General features: G+C 33.2%; 1 protein-coding gene across 1 annotated transcript in view; it reads left to right on the top strand.

The window, feature by feature from the left end:
- Positions 1–17,449, top strand: part of LOC118270379 (dopamine receptor 1) — a 28,135-nt gene extending 10,686 nt beyond the window's left edge. The window contains exons 5-7 of the mRNA XM_035585952.2: positions 2,548–2,793; positions 10,643–10,890; positions 14,511–17,449. Of these exons, the coding sequence (XP_035441845.1) occupies positions 2,548–2,793; positions 10,643–10,890; positions 14,511–14,818 (802 nt within the window). The 3' untranslated portion in view covers positions 14,819–17,449. The remainder of the gene's footprint in view (positions 1–2,547; positions 2,794–10,642; positions 10,891–14,510) is intronic.
- The last annotated feature ends 392 nt before the right edge of the window (positions 17,450–17,841 follow it).

Genomic DNA, 17,841 nt, shown 5'->3' with positions numbered 1-17,841 from the left:
AGTTACGTTATGAGTCTGTAAATGAGCTAATTGAAACAGACAATATGTATTTTGGATTGTTGCGCATAACTCTAGACTATGTGCTATTGCGAAAAAATTTCAACAAATCGCAAAATCCTCAACAATTCTTTGCCCAACCCGGGAATAGTGATGATGACGAGGTCTGAAGATTAAAAAAATATTTAGTCTGTCAGTTTGGTAATGAACGAATATTAAACACGTATTTTTTACTTTGTCATATAAGACAACAATACTTAGATAAAACGAATCAAATTTTATATTTCAAATCGATATATCTTCGAAAGTATTTGTTTCCGAAAGAAAAAAAAATACATGTTAGTCATCTACCCTATTGAACCCGAGGCCCCTAGTTTGAATGTGGTAGTTATATCAAAATTATTACAAAAAGCATATACTTATTACAATACCCATCATATTCCTGAAACCTTATACTTAGCGAACCTACAAAAAATTGAGGCGCTATAAAAGTAATTTCAACTAAATGTATGCGTGAAAAAGAAAGGCGAGACTTTTCAATTAATTTCCTGAAAGAGTTTCCTTTGAAATATAATATTAGGCTGCTATTACACGAAGTAATTCATATTTGCATTGAGTTGAGGCTTTTAAAAATGTAGACAGCCTATTTAAGACTGGAGTTAAAATGGTTACAAGCCAAATTTCAGCTTTTTATAATCAGTAATTTTGGCTGTGCGTTGTCGATCAGTCAGTCACTCAGTAACGGAAGAGTTTTATATATATAAGGTGTTCTAAAATTATCTGCCACGGCTTTAATGGGAGGTAGTGTTGTTGTTGTAAATTTACAATTACAAACATATCAATTTCAACAATATACTATATCTACTACCAGTTACAAACTTTCAGTAGATCAAACAAATGTTTGTTCAGTAAAGGAAGTTTACTATCTACAATTCTACAGCACATTTATTTGATCACTCAGCTACTACACCAACGCTTCTGTCAAAATAATAATTATTAAATACACAATATCTTGTCAAGCTGAAATAATATTCCCAACTTGAGCCTTACAGCACTCAATTCAATAACTTGGGACAACGCGAAAGTGATACCAAACTCCTTTTGTCATTTCTTATCCTACATTCCCAGTATTGGAAGCTCAAAACGACAGTTTTGCAATTTTCGACAAATACTTTCACGCAACTTTGATCTCTGTTACAACGAGTCTAGAAAAGAAAATTGCCTGAATATTTCTGTACACGTTATAATATAAATTCTTTTGTTTCGTGACTATACATGCGTTCACAATTCAAATATTGTTTTAAGAGTTGTTGGAATGTTTTGTTTTTTTTTTAAACAAAAGCTATGCTATTTTTGTGCCAGTACGTGTGTGACAGGTTATTTTTTTATTGGAATATTATAGGCCATTTAAAAAGTATGATTCAGTTTAATGAAATATGAATGTTGAGATAGATTTTTTGTGATAAAAAATCCTTTTACCTTGTGTTTACTTTATCATTTTGAAAAGGGTTGTCGAGCCAGATAAATGTAAATGAAGAACCCCGTTTTTAATTTCCCAAAACAGAAAGTCATTATGCTGAAAACAATATTTTTCCTCATTATTCGAGATGTAATTCGAATCTTCCTTTTGACATTTTAACGAAAACCTCGACATCATGACTTGCAATAATTAATTTCGTAATATAATCACATCGCTTGCCTCCGATTCTAAGTAATACATTCATTAAATTGAGTCATTTTCGATTTATTATGACATTCAAGTAATAATTTTACGTTAATAGTCTTTTTCCTTGAATTACTTCATATGTTTTTTAACATTCATTTTAAGTTTTAATATCTTTTACGGGTTTCCAAGTAATAATACAATATGCTCAATTGCTCACCCTCTATTACATGGGACTTATAATACAAATTGTGAAGTGACAGTGACATTGTATAGCGGCATTACGTGCCGTAATGTGCACCTCTGCCTACCCATTCGGGGATAAAAGGCGTGACGTTACATGAAAAGTGGGTGTACATTGTACAGTGGCATTACGTGCTGTAATGTGCACCTCTGCCTACCCCTCCGGGGATAAAAGGCGTGACGATACGATACGATTTTCTGTTACTTACTTATTATTTCTAAATCTTGTAAATCAAGATATATTTGGACAAGACTTGTTATTTGTCCAAATCTAACTAGATTTTATTTATTTATTGATTAAATCTCACCTAAAAACTACCATTTAAACTAAAAGAAAGGCCTTAAAACTAAGTCTAATTACAAAGAAGTAAAACTTAAACAACATAAAAAATCATAGAAACTCTGGACATAGTCATTATGAAAACTAAACCTTAATTTGCTCATTTGAAACATACAATACTAAATAACTATGTTACTACTTCTTATCATCTAAATAACATAACACATTTAAAGTGACTTTTAGGAACACACTCACATTGCAATACATGACGTTTGATTGATTTGATATGGTGTGAATTGAGTATGAAAGTTCCATAAACACACACAACCTTACAATAATATATTAACTACATTTTCTTTCCCAGGTACGGACGATGGGTGACACGTCGAGTGGCAGTGGCTACTATAGCTATGATCTGGCTCCTAGCTGGCCTAGTGAGCTTCCTACCCATTTCGCTGGGGCTGCACCGGCCTGATGAAGAGGCCCTGGCCACACAGAAGCCGCCAAGATACCCCACGTGTGCTCTAGTGCTGACTCCGACTTATGCCGTCGTATCCAGCTGTATATCGTTCATACTGCCGTGTATAGTCATGATTAGTATATACTGCAGGTATGTAGGCCATTTTTAGTATTAATTTTTTATTAGAATAGAAGATATACTAATAATATGAGATTTCTTATGTTAGAACTAATGTAAATCAATGTGTTCAGTCAAGACAACAATCATTTTAGATTTAAATACTTAACTATCGTAATAGTTATTTTTAACTTAACCTTGTCCTGGGATATTCTCCTGTATCGTGTGTGTGTGTTTACTAATATGTTATCTAAATTCAAAATCAAAGTCAAAGTATTTATTTCAATTAATCCTTAATTAGGCACTTTTGAAACGTCAAATTGAATTGTCCTTCAGTCTGTCCGTCAGTAAAGCTAGGTGCTCGTTCCAAAGTGTAGCTTCGAATTAACACGAACATCATATCGAAATAGTCATGTGTGGATCGCACAGGAAACAATTCCTTGTATAGACAGCAACGCAACACGCTACACAGCAATGGAGCCACTGTACCAACCGATTTCTTAACAAGTTATTTTAAGAAAATTATTTTCAACATAATGAACAACAAACCTTGAGATAATCCCGTAATAAATAAATCACAGTCGATTTCTCAATCCGAACATTACTCGGAGGGCATTACTCGAGAAACTTCTTAAATGAACTTCGTAATATTATTTATTATAAAATAATAATGAATTCGAAGCAGCACCTCTACCTCCATTGTGTAAATAAATAATAGACGGGAAATATAACATTCACTTGAACATTTTCAATAAGATTTCGAAATATATTTTCAACGAAATAAAGCGTAGACACCAGCTCATCAAGCTACCCTTAACTGTCAGTATCCTCCAATAGATTCTCGACTTTATCTTCTTAGACAATAAGGTTGGAAATCTATTGTCCAATCAACGTTTGTACCCACTTCATTAGGATTTCACTTGTCTTTGAGGAGTTGTCGCTTTTCTTGCTATAAGTGCCTATACGTAGACGCGTAGTTATTTAATTTGGTATTGTTCTACTCTCGTATAGGCACGAATTGTCCTAGCTCTTCTTACTCGAGGCGACAAGGACTCATTTTGTCACGAACAAAGATTTATAAGGAATAAAGTACATTAATGTATATAAAGATATACCTTTGATTTCTCGAAAAGGTAGATTAAATCATCTACACAATTTATACCACCAATATATGGATATTAGATTATATTTTATGGTATCAAATTAAAAAGAAAAGCCTCCCAAATACACCTAAATCTATGAATAAAACAACCTCCTTTCCAACAAAAAACAAGAACACAAAACATAACTGGCCATTATAAGACCAGCAACAAAAAAGAAAAAAACATGACAAGAACGAATTTTCAAATTGCGAATTCGTATCTTTTCGCGCCAGTTCTTGTGAAGCTATTGAATGAAGGACTCATCAATCAATGTAGTATTCCTTTAACATGAAACCAACGGCTTAGGAAAACTTTGTACTACACAATCTATCATGATTTATAAGACTTATACGCTTAGTTTTTCCACTTACGTACACATTGGTATTCATAAAACGCTGTCCTAGTTCTTTAGAACATTTTTCGGGAAATTCTCTTGAGGATTTTGGCGTAAAATATATTTTATTTTATTTTTAATAAAAAAAGAGTTTCTAAAATGTACGCATATAACATATGAAGGACGAAATCATTAAAAGTAAAGGCGCGGGCGTACCACGGCGCATATTAGCTGCGTTTATTAATTTGTTTGACAACGTGGATCTACGTTTCCACTGGAGTAAACCCGCTAACGAATATAACCCACGACTATTAGCACGTATAGCTATGTATATCGTAGCACGGCACATGGGGAGGCTACAAGGTGTATGACTGAAAACTGCGCAACGATAAGTGAGCTGTACATAATCATGGATCATTTTCATGTACTCCAGTAGAAACATAGACCCATATTGACAGTGTTGAGCAATATAACCGCCTATACGAGGAAGCCACGCGTGTATCAATGACGTCAATTCATGTGTAGCCTCTCTGTAGGTTGCAGTGGACACAACCATATACATTTTCAAAGCGAAGCTTAACACTTTGAACGCCGTGGTGGTCACCGGTGACCGACGTTAGCGGAGGATTTGCCTTCAAGTTTTCTATTGGCAGTCAAAGACTTAATAATACACGTGCCTGTACCTGGGCATGCCTAATTTATAAAATTTCGTAATTAAAAACCATTTCGAGGAATGACGTACTAATCATTATGGACTAATTAAAAATTTATATTCATTATTTATTGCGTTAAAATACGGTTGACCTTACTTGTCCTTAAAATTGCGTCATAAAAGGAGGTATACATTAGGATGTTGCCTCATGTTTAAAAAATTAAAAAGTTTTGAATCAAACCGACAACTGTCAAGTATAAATGTGTCAGTTTGTTTCGGTTTTGTTTACAAAAAATACAAAGTTTCATAAGTTTTTTCTGCATAAAGCGAAAATGGAATACATTTTCAAGTTGCAGCAGTAATTGTAAAAATAGTCCAAACAAAATCTTCGTTCGCAATAGGGAAGACTTACGACAGAAGTGGTTGAGAAGCTGGTGCGAAATATTACAAAGCCTATACTATGTATTGTCGCGAAGATCATTTTACGCGTAAGTATCACATGACGTAATATACTCCTCTGATATTGTCAGTCCCATTATTGTCCTATCATATGTTAAATTACGTTTTATCACATGTTTTATTGTTTACAGTTTATATTAAGGTTATTATTATTGACATTCTTTCAGAAGCTATTATTGACAGTTGTACTTTTTTCATGCAACCGCCGTGGCACAGATCATCGGTCCATAAGATGACGTCACCCATATCAAAAAGTGGAAAATCTTCAAAAAATATTTTTGAAGTGGTTTCTGATCCTTTTATCAAAATATTCAAATTAGTTTCTTTAAATGCGTAGCCTCAAAAAATCCAATACACTGCGGTAAGCCTAACGCCTTTTATTGGTTATTTTGATATATATTATTTTATTTTCGGCGAATATAACAATGAGAAAAGCTACAAAAAAGTAATAAAAATTACTTAAAACACTTAAAAATCACTCAGTATGATTCCTCAATTAACTAAAATAGCAGATAGCTCTTAAAATTAACCGCGTTACCGAGTGTAATAAATAAAAATAAGAAGCAGCGCAACATTTTAATTACAGAAACAAAATACGGGTTTTATATCACAGAATTAAACCGGCTGAGCTCAACCCGACCTGAACTTAATACTTTAAGTACGTAAGAAGCCTTGTAGAGAGTGGATTACTTGAAATCTTTCTTTCTTTGCAACTTCATTTTTGGTGGGAAATGAGTTTAAATGAGTTTTTTTGTTTCGTGGAAAATGTCAAGGTGTTTTTTATTGGTCTTTCCTTAAAGTGTTTTTATTAGTTACTTAAGTAGGTATTCGTTGGTCTAGTGGTTGTAAGTGCGACTGCCGAGCAAGAAGTCTCGGGTTCGATATCCAGATCAGGCAAAGTATTGCTAGGCTGTTTTTGGTTTTTCTAAAATTTCTCACTTACCAGTGATATACAATAAACCCATGTTTGGGGGCTTATGATGGCGGTAATTTTCCTAAAGCTGCTGCCAATTTTTGAACGCATTCTTTACGCGGAAAAAAATATTACTATTTTTGAAATGAAATAAAAAATTGCGATATTTTAATTTTTTGCTTACGCATTTCGGGGGCCCCTATAGCCCGGGGTCCCCCTATAATTGATACAGCATATACCGCGCTAGCTACGCCCCTGCTTTACACATATCATTCGTTTGTATCTTATCATACATCTATAATCTGACAAAACAAAACTAGCGTAAACATTAAATAATTATACAATGTACACCATAATCTAACCTCAAGTGAATCATTTCATATAAACTCCCTAAACTATGTAGAAGCATATGAATGTTCTAGAACAATAACTTAAGAAGTATAAAATATTCTACTACGGTATGCATCCATTACCTCAGACATGCGAGTATGTGCATATTCAACATATTTCACTCAAACTTTGCACTCGGTATATAAATCATATCATGCAACTTTACTTGCCACGAGCTCTTGAAGATACAAGTTCATAATGTTAGTTCTTAAGGACTTGTGACTTCTCTGTCTGGTAATCGAAACTTTGAACTATGAAGGAGTCTTTATAATCATATTTGAATGTAAGTGTGGGAGAGTCATGCTTCAACACTAGTTGACCGGCTCGAACGGAGTGATACCACGGCCTCACAGAAAACTGACGTGAAACAACACTTGTGTTGTGTTTCGTTGTGTAAGTGAGGTTACCGGAGACCCATTTATTCCCCTTCCCAATCTTCCCAATCCCCGATACCCATCAACCCTTAAATTTCTTACCCCCAAAAGGCCGGTAATGCACTTGTAACGCCTCTGGTGTTTCGGGTGTCCATGGGCGGCAGCGATTGCTTACTATCAGGTCATCCGTCAGCTCATTTACCATAAAAACACGATTTTGTTCCTTTTGTGTATCGATATAAAGGATTATAGAAAATCCTAGATGTACTCAGGTCTGTCGATTTACGCAAATCTTAGTGATGTTAGTGATTCTAAACGCGACAGCCGGTTGCCTCGTCTCTACACCAACCGTGCAGTCAGATGATGCAAATCATGAATATAAAAAAGCTAAAACATATCAAAATTATCAAATATCTAACAAAACATTAAAATCAAATCTAATAACACAGATGAGCATACTGAAACAAACTCATAAAAAACTCGTATCAAATACTCAACATGTTTCGCCTACCGCAAAATAAATCTTAAGGAACGTTATAAAAATATTAAATTAAATTGTTCATTCCGTTATTCTCAATACGGAGGCATGTTGCCTGAAGGCTTTCGAGATAAATTAGGCCCATGTACTACTGTAAGTACATTGGAACATAACCAGAGTTACATAGTCTAGAGCAGTGGTTCTCAACTTGTGGTCTATGGACCACTAATCCAGAGGCGGATTATAAGTCTCTAGTAGCGCCTGAGGCAAGGTGCCGCTTATATTTTTTGGCACCACAGCCTCTTTTTAGGCTTCTGTAACCTGGTGCCTTAAGCTCTTGTCTAGTTTGCCTTAAAAATATAATATGGCTCTGCCATTAACGGTTCACAGAAGATAAAATATGGCATTAACAAGAGTTATGTATTATTGACCACACGTCTGTCCAGTAAATATCACGGTTAAAACTCGAATTAAACTTTTGTATAAGACAAATGAGGAGTAACTGATTTCAATAATCCGAAAATTCGATTTTATGATTGAATGAGAAAATTTTAATGAGATCACATGAAAAAAATAATACTACCTAATACTACTCTTTCCGGAGCTGCGGACTACCTAGCGGGTTTGCCGGGACTCCGGCTCGAAAAGCAAGAGTAGGAACGGCGTGGTTTTTAGTAAGAATCTGACACTCCCTCTCGCCTCGCACAAGGAAGGAGGAGATGTCCTTATTAAAAAAGGAGGTTATGTTAATAACAAGAATGACATAAAAGTGGTTCTTGATCAGGAAAAGTTTGGGAACCCCTGATCTATAGCTAATTAAAATAGGTTACAAATACCACAACTATGTAATTGCTATGGAACTACATTCCGCCGGCAGACTTGGTGAATATTTGGCCTACAGTATAATTATTGTGTAATGTATTGCTTGTAGGCATGTAATACATGAACAGTATAGCTTATAGGTATAATAATTAATAGATGAATTTAATAGTCTTTTGTTGGTTGAAGAGATAGGCGGTGATGTCAGTTTACAATTTTTACAAGCCTCTGTGATATTATATCGAGTACATAAAATTCCAGTTTTAACTATCGAGGATATTCAAAACACTGATTTATTTTTATTTTAGCTTTGTATCTTCTACATGTCAAAAGGGTTTGCCACAACCTGGATGATTATGCGACGTCCTGAGTGAGCGATCTAGACGCGAAGACGTTGCGGTGCGGCGCGACGCGACATATATGCGATCAATTGGCTTGATAGTTTCACGCGAACTGCACGCAGTGCAGTCATGTTTTTATTTTTAATGTCAGAAACAGAAACAAAACGAAACGATTCACATCGCGTTGAATTCGCGCGTCACCGCACCGCTTCGCGTTCGCTTCTAGATCGCTCAAGCAGGGCGTTGCGTTAGCAAGCAGATTGAACTACGGCTCTTTACAATCATATAGGTACATACTATGTACCTAGAATAATAAATATTATTCTACTAATTGCTGACACTAATATCCTACAGACAAACAAAAGCTATTCATATCGTAGCTTTAAATACAGAACATTTTCACATGAAATGCCTTTTCATTATAAATCAATGTTTAGTTAGTAATTTCATGTTAGCGAATATTGGTATACAACGTTACACATAAAACTATACGAAACCAGTTTATCGTAATCTCGCTTTGTATGATATTTCTGCACATTCAACGGTCAATTTATACTGGTAATGCGTAGTTAGATATACAGCCGTGTTTACAAACGCTGTATAGGCATTTCAATAAATTTAGTGAATGTAGTGTGTTATTAGTAATTGGTAAATACTCTTAGTATAAAGTTTTAATTAATATAAATTGGTTAATTTGGTAATTGGTTAGTAGATAAGTGAATTTAATTACTTTTTTATTGTTTACAAGGTATCGTATTGATTGATCTACTCAAATACTCTATTTATACATAATACATAATAATGTATAAATTTAAAAACCTGGCTATCATGCAACGTGTAGCGGGTGCACGGAGCAACTCTTTGTGTGATCGACAAATTGTTGTTACTAGTTTAGGTGTCATGTGCATGTAAAATTGAATGTTTGTAAAGGTACTCACGAAACAAGAGAAATTCCTAGTGTGGGGGCAAAGTTCCAAAAAAAAAACATACATATTTATGTAAAATAATCATAAAAAAATGCAGTTATCTTTGCTTTATCTAAACTTGATCTGTTCAAACAAAACCGATTCTTAAAAAACGATTTTCAAAATCCTAAATGCTGGATAAAAACTTGCATTAAAATATTATAGTTTCTTTTGAACCTTAAGTGCCCAATTTAAGTTCATTTCAGTGCACTAATAATAAATTTATCGTTCCTTAGGGAGTTGTAAACTCGTCTAACTTATACTAAAGTAAATAGTTATTACTTCTTTTAATAAATAATGTTGACGACTATTGAATTTTCATCGAGTTTTTATTGCAAATTAAGTATTACATATTTAATTTCGTTCAAAGGATTTATTGATGCAGTCGTATGTGAGGGATTTTTTATATTTCAATTTCATATTAGGAATAAAAATTGACGAATACGAACGAAATTTTTTATGCTTTGTAAATAATATTTATTACTATGTTTTTTTTTAGTTTTCTAGTTTAGTTGTAAATATTATTTAGTGCATTGAATGTAATGGAAAGTCTTCAAATAAAATTAAACAAAACGGATAAATACACACACAATAAAAAAAAATAGGAATAAAAATTATAAGATTCTGTAGGAATATGCTGTAGTATAAGCAAATGGGCTTATACTCATTCGCCATTTACCAGGCATAGTATAACTCTATGTACGAACCTGACACATTGCTTTCAGTGACATTTTGGTTATAGTAAATACAGTGGAAATCGGTTGCTACAAATACCTATTGATGAGACTCAATTTCTCACTCAAAATATATTTGAATATTTGTATGATCTACGCATAGATAATTCGAGTCTTGAGTTTATCTGAGAATCACGACACAGGACAATATCCAAGAACGTATTAAACAACTTATTTTTAGTAAAAACAACCCTTCTGCAAACCACAAAAAGTCTAATTTAGTTTAACTTAATAAAAAATCTGCGCACTTCTCCTTTACTAACACTTTTCTTCTTCCACAGGCTATACTGCTACGCCCAGAAACACGTGAAATCGATCCGGGCCGTAACCCGAACGGTTCAGATGCCGGACAACCGGACGAAGTCGGTGCGAACACGGGTCCATACACATGTGCATTCATCCCCCTACCATGTGTCCGATCATAAGGCAGCCATCACTGTCGGCATCATAATGGGAGTCTTCCTGCTATGTTGGGTGCCATTCTTCTGTGTCAACATCGTCGCTGCGTTCTGTAAAACGTGTATACCTGGTGAGTTTTTTGTGAGTTTTGTTTGTTGGTGTGAGAGTAAATGGTAGGGGTGTCAGGTATTGGCTTCAATCTTAACTATATGTCAAAATATTACGAAATGAGAGAGTTATAAGTGGATCTAATTTTAGTACGTTTCATATTTTAATCATTAAGTAAACGGCTTAGTATCTCTCCCAACAATAATAAGAAAAAGTAATTTTATATATTTAACATCTACCCATTTTTAACTGACGTCGCTGTCAAAGTAAACATATAACACATTGTTGTCTAAACACACTTTAAAAACCATATTTTGTTACCAAAGAGTTGTGTGAAATCTTAAAAGTAAAGTTTTCCATCATTTTCCATCCCCACGAAAAAAATAACACACACATATAAAACAAGATCAAAGTTCTTCTACCAAACAAGACATTTGTATAAACTCGCCAATTTACCTGCATTTTCATTTAAACAAATCCTTTTGAAATACTAGAATAAGCCGTGCCTCTATTTAAATACGGTACTAATTTCATGACACGATTCTTTTGAAACCAGTTTATAATAGTCCGTGACCCAGTGAGTATTAGTCCAGGTTTAAATCTTATTTAATTTAATATTCGGGAATATTCTTAATTAAATATTGCGATAACCTACTTTTGTGTGTCTAGTTTATTAATCCATTGTACTTTTTTTAGTTTATGGGTAATATATTGTACTGCATATTGTACAGTAGCATTACTTGTCGTAATATGCACCTCTGTCTACCCCAATCCCGGGATAAAAGGCGTGACGATACGATATGATATAATATAAGATATTATTTATTAATCTATGTGCTCTACATCTTAATATAATCTCTCAAATACCAAGACATAAATAAAACCTCATTTTTACATCATTAAAACACCACCAGCCAACAACACGAACGAAACATAAAAAGTGTTACCATACCATAATAAAAATAAAAAACTTGAAATGAGAGCGTCCGCAATTTTTCACGAAGTCATTTATTTTAAAGTTGGAACACAAATTCTTGTAATACGACTGGCAACACCGTGTACATCTAGTTAAAACTTTTGTTAACTAATTACTGTATTAATGAAGTGCCTAATGAGTATAATTAACTTTTTTTTGTTTTTTTTAAGCTTTTTCATTCACCTCTAAGATTAACCTTTTTTGCGGCTAAGTAGCGGACTTAAGTAGGATTTGTTTTATAACATGTGCCTACAAATGCTCATAATGTTTATAAGGAAGTTTCATCGGTTTTATTTTGTTATGGTCCTTAATTTTTAATGTCAAATCACTTCATATCAATACCCTATACTTAAGTGGCCATTTCTGAGCAAAAGCCTGTTCTCGTACGGAGAAGGTTTTTGCATTTATCACCACGTTTGCTCAATGCGGGTTGGCGATTTCAAACTTATAATTAAAAATTGTAAGCCTAAGTTTCTTCACAATGTTTTCCTTCACTGTTTGTCAGTGGTATCTAAATAATCTTAGAAAGTACATATGTATAACTCGGAAAAAGTCTTAGTAGTTGCCGTTGGTAGGTTTCGAACCCTTTGCATGAAAAGCAAGCGTCCCTCCGGGCCTGATGTAATGTTTTAAATTCAATAATATTTCCTTGATTGAAAACTTTTCAACAATATTTTAAACTGTCTGGTTAGTGGAATGATTGAGTGAGCTGTTGAAATGATCTTGGCTCCGATTTACAAGTCGGACAAAGTGTATATTAAGTGTTAAAGCACAATCAACGAACGAAGCAGTTACTAAAAACTAGTTCATTTACCCACTAGTTTCTACAACAAAATCGTCTCCAAACAGAAAGCTTATATCGAAATATTCCATTTATAATACAAAATTACTGAAATGTAGCCTCAAACATTTGATTAGCGTTAACAAATTCATACAAAATATTAGTATTCAATACAAATCGTGTACGTGTTGAATTGGAATCAACACAAATTCTGCGAATTAAATATTAGGTTATATGTTTACCCAAAGCACATTTGCCGCTGATTTGATTAATATCATGTATTAGTTCGTGTTACGATATGTTAGGAGTAGTATTAGGCTAAAATGATAAGCTTTACAAATTGGAACCGTAATTATTGGTGATAAAGCTTATTTTTCTGAAACTCTGATTTTAAATTCATACTTTCGATAGCACTAGGGTAAAATGATAAGCTTTAGAAATTAGAACTGTAACGTTATGTGATAAAGGTTATTTTTCTGAAACTCTGATTTCTAATTCATACTTTCGATTGTAGTAGGCTAAAATGATAAGCTTTACAAATTGGAACTGTAATGATTTGTGATAAAGCTTATGTTTCTGAAACTGAGATTTTAAATTCATACTTTTCAGTGTGGAATGAATAAACTAATTAGATTATTATTTTTATTTTGTGTATATTATTCTCAAATTATGGATAGAGGAGCACGTTTAAAAAAACGACGTCATACAAACATCACATTTCGTAATATTACCAATCGAAAATAAATCTTAACATCAAACTAATAAAACAGATTTTCAAGTGTCCTCAGTCCTGTTATTTTACATGAATTACAGTCAAAATCAATTCTCAAGTTCAATACATTAAGTTTTATCGTCATATCGATCTTTTATCCTTTTAAAACTTCAACAACGGCTTTGTACCTTGGCTTTTTCGATAACAATGTTAAGGCGTTAAGCCTGGGACACACCGGGAGACAAATTTCATGCGACACGTATCAGCGACATGAGAAAGAGCACTTGACACGTCTGGTAATATCACGCGACTTATTTTGATGGTGATGTCAGACAAAGTCGTGCGATTTATGACCGAATAACCGATTTAATGCAAAATCTTTGGATTGGAATTAGATTTTTTAATTAGTTGTGTGCATTTTCTGTTCAAACTTAGATCAATCCAATGATTTTGGTTAATTAATTACAGTTAATAATTTTGGTTTAACTAAATATCACCTAACATATTTGAAACATTGTGCTACTTGTGTTTTATTAATACTGACGATACATTTAGCATGATGTTATTAAAGATATCGAGCTAAGTCCGGCAAAATCCAGAGCTGGGGTGGTTTTTATTCAGTAAAAGTCTGGCATTCCTCTCGCCTCGCCCAAGGCGGGAGAAGAACTTGGATGATTTTCCCCCTTAAAAAAAGTCCGGCAAAGTCTTCATTGACACGTCGTCACGCTGTCGCTGGGTCTTTTTTGCCTAGTGTATCCCTAGCTTAACATCATGTACCTAAAATGATACACGAAACTTTGAAAGCAACTTTGATAGACTTTGTCAAACACTTTCCAAACAAATTCCTATTGAAGTATGGTGAGACTTAAATGAGACGTAATTTTTATTAACTAGTTATAAATTAGATTATTAGTATTAGAGTTTTTTTTTTTAGGGACGAATTAGTTGCAGTGTTGACGATGTTTGATGACGGTAACACTATGTGTTGTAGATTCGAACTTTTCCAGCAGTCAAGTGTTAACACCGTTATTCATTGATTAATTATATAATTAAATACATAAATGAAAATAACGTATTAAAACTAAAACTAATTTCTTTCTGATGAGACATGAAGATCAGATAACAGGACCGACCTGGTTCTAATATCAAACTAATTGAACCAATTTGTTACAGATCTGGCGTTCAAAATCCTGACGTGGCTCGGATACTCAAACTCGGCGTTCAACCCTATAATATACTCGATATTCAACACAGAATTTCGGGAAGCGTTCAAAAAGATACTCACATCTAGGTACCCTCCGTGTTGTGGGTACCAAAGTGTTAGGGCTAACACACCTACGAGGAACGATAACTTCGTAACTGATTACGGTACTAAGACTTTAGTGGTACGCCGGAGCGGGTCTCTGGGCCTATCAGGAGTAGATCCTACTCCAAGGTCATCAGCCGAGTCAGTACGTCCACTCAGAGAGTACCACATTTGACAAGAAGACGGTAACAGCAACAACGGGCTGCTGGATAAAAGCGACGTGGTTTGAACGCCCGAAGACTGGTATGGGATAAAGAAAATGTATTTACACAATGCATACAAAAGGTCGTCTCTATAAGGAACGCAAGCGGCGCGCTTGACGTCAATTTGTTTTGCTTTGACAGCCCTAGCGCTAAAGGCGGATTTGGTCAGTCGTTGAACGACGCTCGTCGTGTAAAGACGTCCTCAGAGGTTGAAGATATGTTTGTAAAATTAATTAAATCTTGAAAAATGCGCCGTCTTTTGTGTGAATTGTGATACTAAATGTATGAAAATATAAGCCTTGCGAAGGTTTATTAATTAATGTTGGCGCTTCAAAGCCATTGAATTAGAATAGTTACGTGTCATAGCAATTATGTCTATCATTACATTCGCATGTTCAAAAACATTCATATCATTATCGTGTAATAAAATATTTATAGCAATGTAATAGAGATTATGTATAAAGAGATACGGTGTTATTTAATTAACGAAGAGCATTTAATAATATTATGGCGAGGTAGCTTGTAGTAGAACAAATTTTGTTTCGTTTATTCCTAGCCTGTTCTCATTAATTCCTTGACCATAGTAATCACCACAGTTGAACTAATAGAAGACCTTTATTCTCAGTGGATGTGACTTCATTCATTTTTGAAACATGTATAACCATTAGTACCCTTAGTATGAGATTGCTTTACGTTTAAAGTAATCGGAACGAGAGCGTTCGGTGCTCTGATTGGTTTATTTATTCGAGCCGGCCAATCAGAGAGCCGAACGCGCTCTTGTTTCGATGATTTTAAACGTAAACCAAACTCATACTAAGAGCACATGCCTTGACAGTCATTGCTTGACTTTATTATCAGTATATAAAACTACATGGAATTTCAACTAATCTATTTCTACACAATATGCCAGCAATAAACTAAAAACAAGGTGTGTAAAATGAATATAACAATTCAAAACTCCATTATTGTAGATTTGTCCGTAATTAAAACGTAATTAATGACTAAACTTTTACAAGATGACAAGAAAAAAGATTTTTCTCTAACGAAAAATTTCCTAATTATTTTCGTAATTAGTTTCGTTTTTTTACAAAAGTCTAACATGGTATCTACGTTGTATTATTCTATTAAAATGTAGAGGAAAAAATACATAACATTTACCTAAATTAAGTAATCGAGGCTCACTAATTTGATTTGTTTCTTTTGATTTAGTTATTACAATGAAATTAAGGAATTGGGCACATTTGTTTTCGTAGAAACTCCGTTCAAAGTTATAAGGGACTGTTTCTAAGAACAATCTTCAGTGTCCTTGTTATTTTTTAAAATGTAAATCACGATCACGCTACTGCTGTACCTCTACCTTGAGTTTGAAGCAATACCTAGTATTTGTCGATAGTCGCTAGCGACGACGTAATTTTTTTGTTTGTCAAATTTTACAACGCCTCTACCGGTCACCTGTAGAACTAAAATTTGCCATACAAAACAATTACATCGATGCTATCAGCTATCGACAAATACTGCTTCAAACTCATGGTAGAGGTACTGAATGTGGTTCCATTCCAAAATGTATGCAAAAGTAAGTAAAAATACAATAACCAAAGAATATCCCAAACATTAATTAAAAAACTATTCTAGTCAACAGAATACCAAACATCTTAGAAACAATTTATACTTTATTTACATTTAATTTATTCTTCCCATCTAGTCAAAGATAAAAGATATTTACCAACCGTTTACATTTTTATTAATTTGCAAACTCCTGTGATACTTCTGTAAATAAAATGTAAATGTAAAAAAATGTTTTTGTAAAATAATATTTTAGGAATTAGGAAGGTATAAAATACAATATAATGGAGGTAAAATTTATTAAAATATTTACCGGCGCGTTCTTTGTTTAAATTATTGAAGGCGTTCTTGCTTCTATTTTTTCAATCAAAGTTTTGAAGATTAAAGACATTTTTTACATTTTTATGTTAATTTAAATGAATGGCTTTGAAATAAAATTTTAATTTTAATGGACGATTTGCTAGCCCTTTCAGACTGATTGCTTTATTATTACCCGCTTAGAATTAAAATTTACTTGGGTCGTAAACTTTCGAGTTACTCAGTAATATTGCTTAAAGTAAGTTGTTTTTGAAATGACCATTTTTAGTTCACCTTTTATGTAAAACTGTGTATAATATTATTAAAATATTTGATATTTTATATATAATTGTGTTGTAAATAATCATCATTCAAAATGTATAATAGAATTTATTGCATTACTATTTTATTAATATTTAAGCTAAAAAATGTAATTCAGATAATATGCAAATTATTGAAATAAAAAATCTGATCTCTTAGAGATATTTGTTAGTTATAGTTATGTTTATAAAACAAAATACCTAGTACCTGTTATTTGTTAAATCCACAATCAATATGCACTGTCATTGTATATTTATATTATGTAGATTGCACTTAAAATTATCCCTAGCTTGTAGCTTCAAAATATGTAAGACAAATAATGGTAGAAATAACATACGACTTTAATATTTTGATTTATCTAATGATGACATTTAGTTTTGAAATAACAATTCAATAAAAATAATTCCATAAAAAATCACAAATTATTTTTTTTAAATAAATTACGTTAAAACACATTAATTAGCAGATTTATTTTTGAAATTTATTCTAATTTAAAATATTCTACCATTATTTGTCAATGTTATGAAAAAAAACCAACAAAATAATATCCATAATAAATAAAATGTTATAAAATATTTCAATGAGACATGCTTGCCAAATCGCTTTTCCTTTCAAAGGATGTAGGAAATATATTTCATTGAGTAAAACTTCAAAGGTTCAAGTCCATAGAGGGTAAATGTTCGTATTTCTCGAAATTGCTCGAATCAGGATATTCATTTTGTCGTATACGACTTTATTGCCTTATATTGATTGCAAGCAACTGTCCCAGTTGAGAAAAATATCGTGCATTCTGAAGATAACGTATCTTCTTGAT

This window comes from Spodoptera frugiperda, chromosome 13 (genome assembly GCF_023101765.2).
Source record: "Spodoptera frugiperda isolate SF20-4 chromosome 13, AGI-APGP_CSIRO_Sfru_2.0, whole genome shotgun sequence".
NCBI classification, from domain to species: domain Eukaryota; kingdom Metazoa; phylum Arthropoda; class Insecta; order Lepidoptera; family Noctuidae; genus Spodoptera; species Spodoptera frugiperda.
This window is presented reverse-complemented; position numbering and strand designations above follow the sequence as displayed.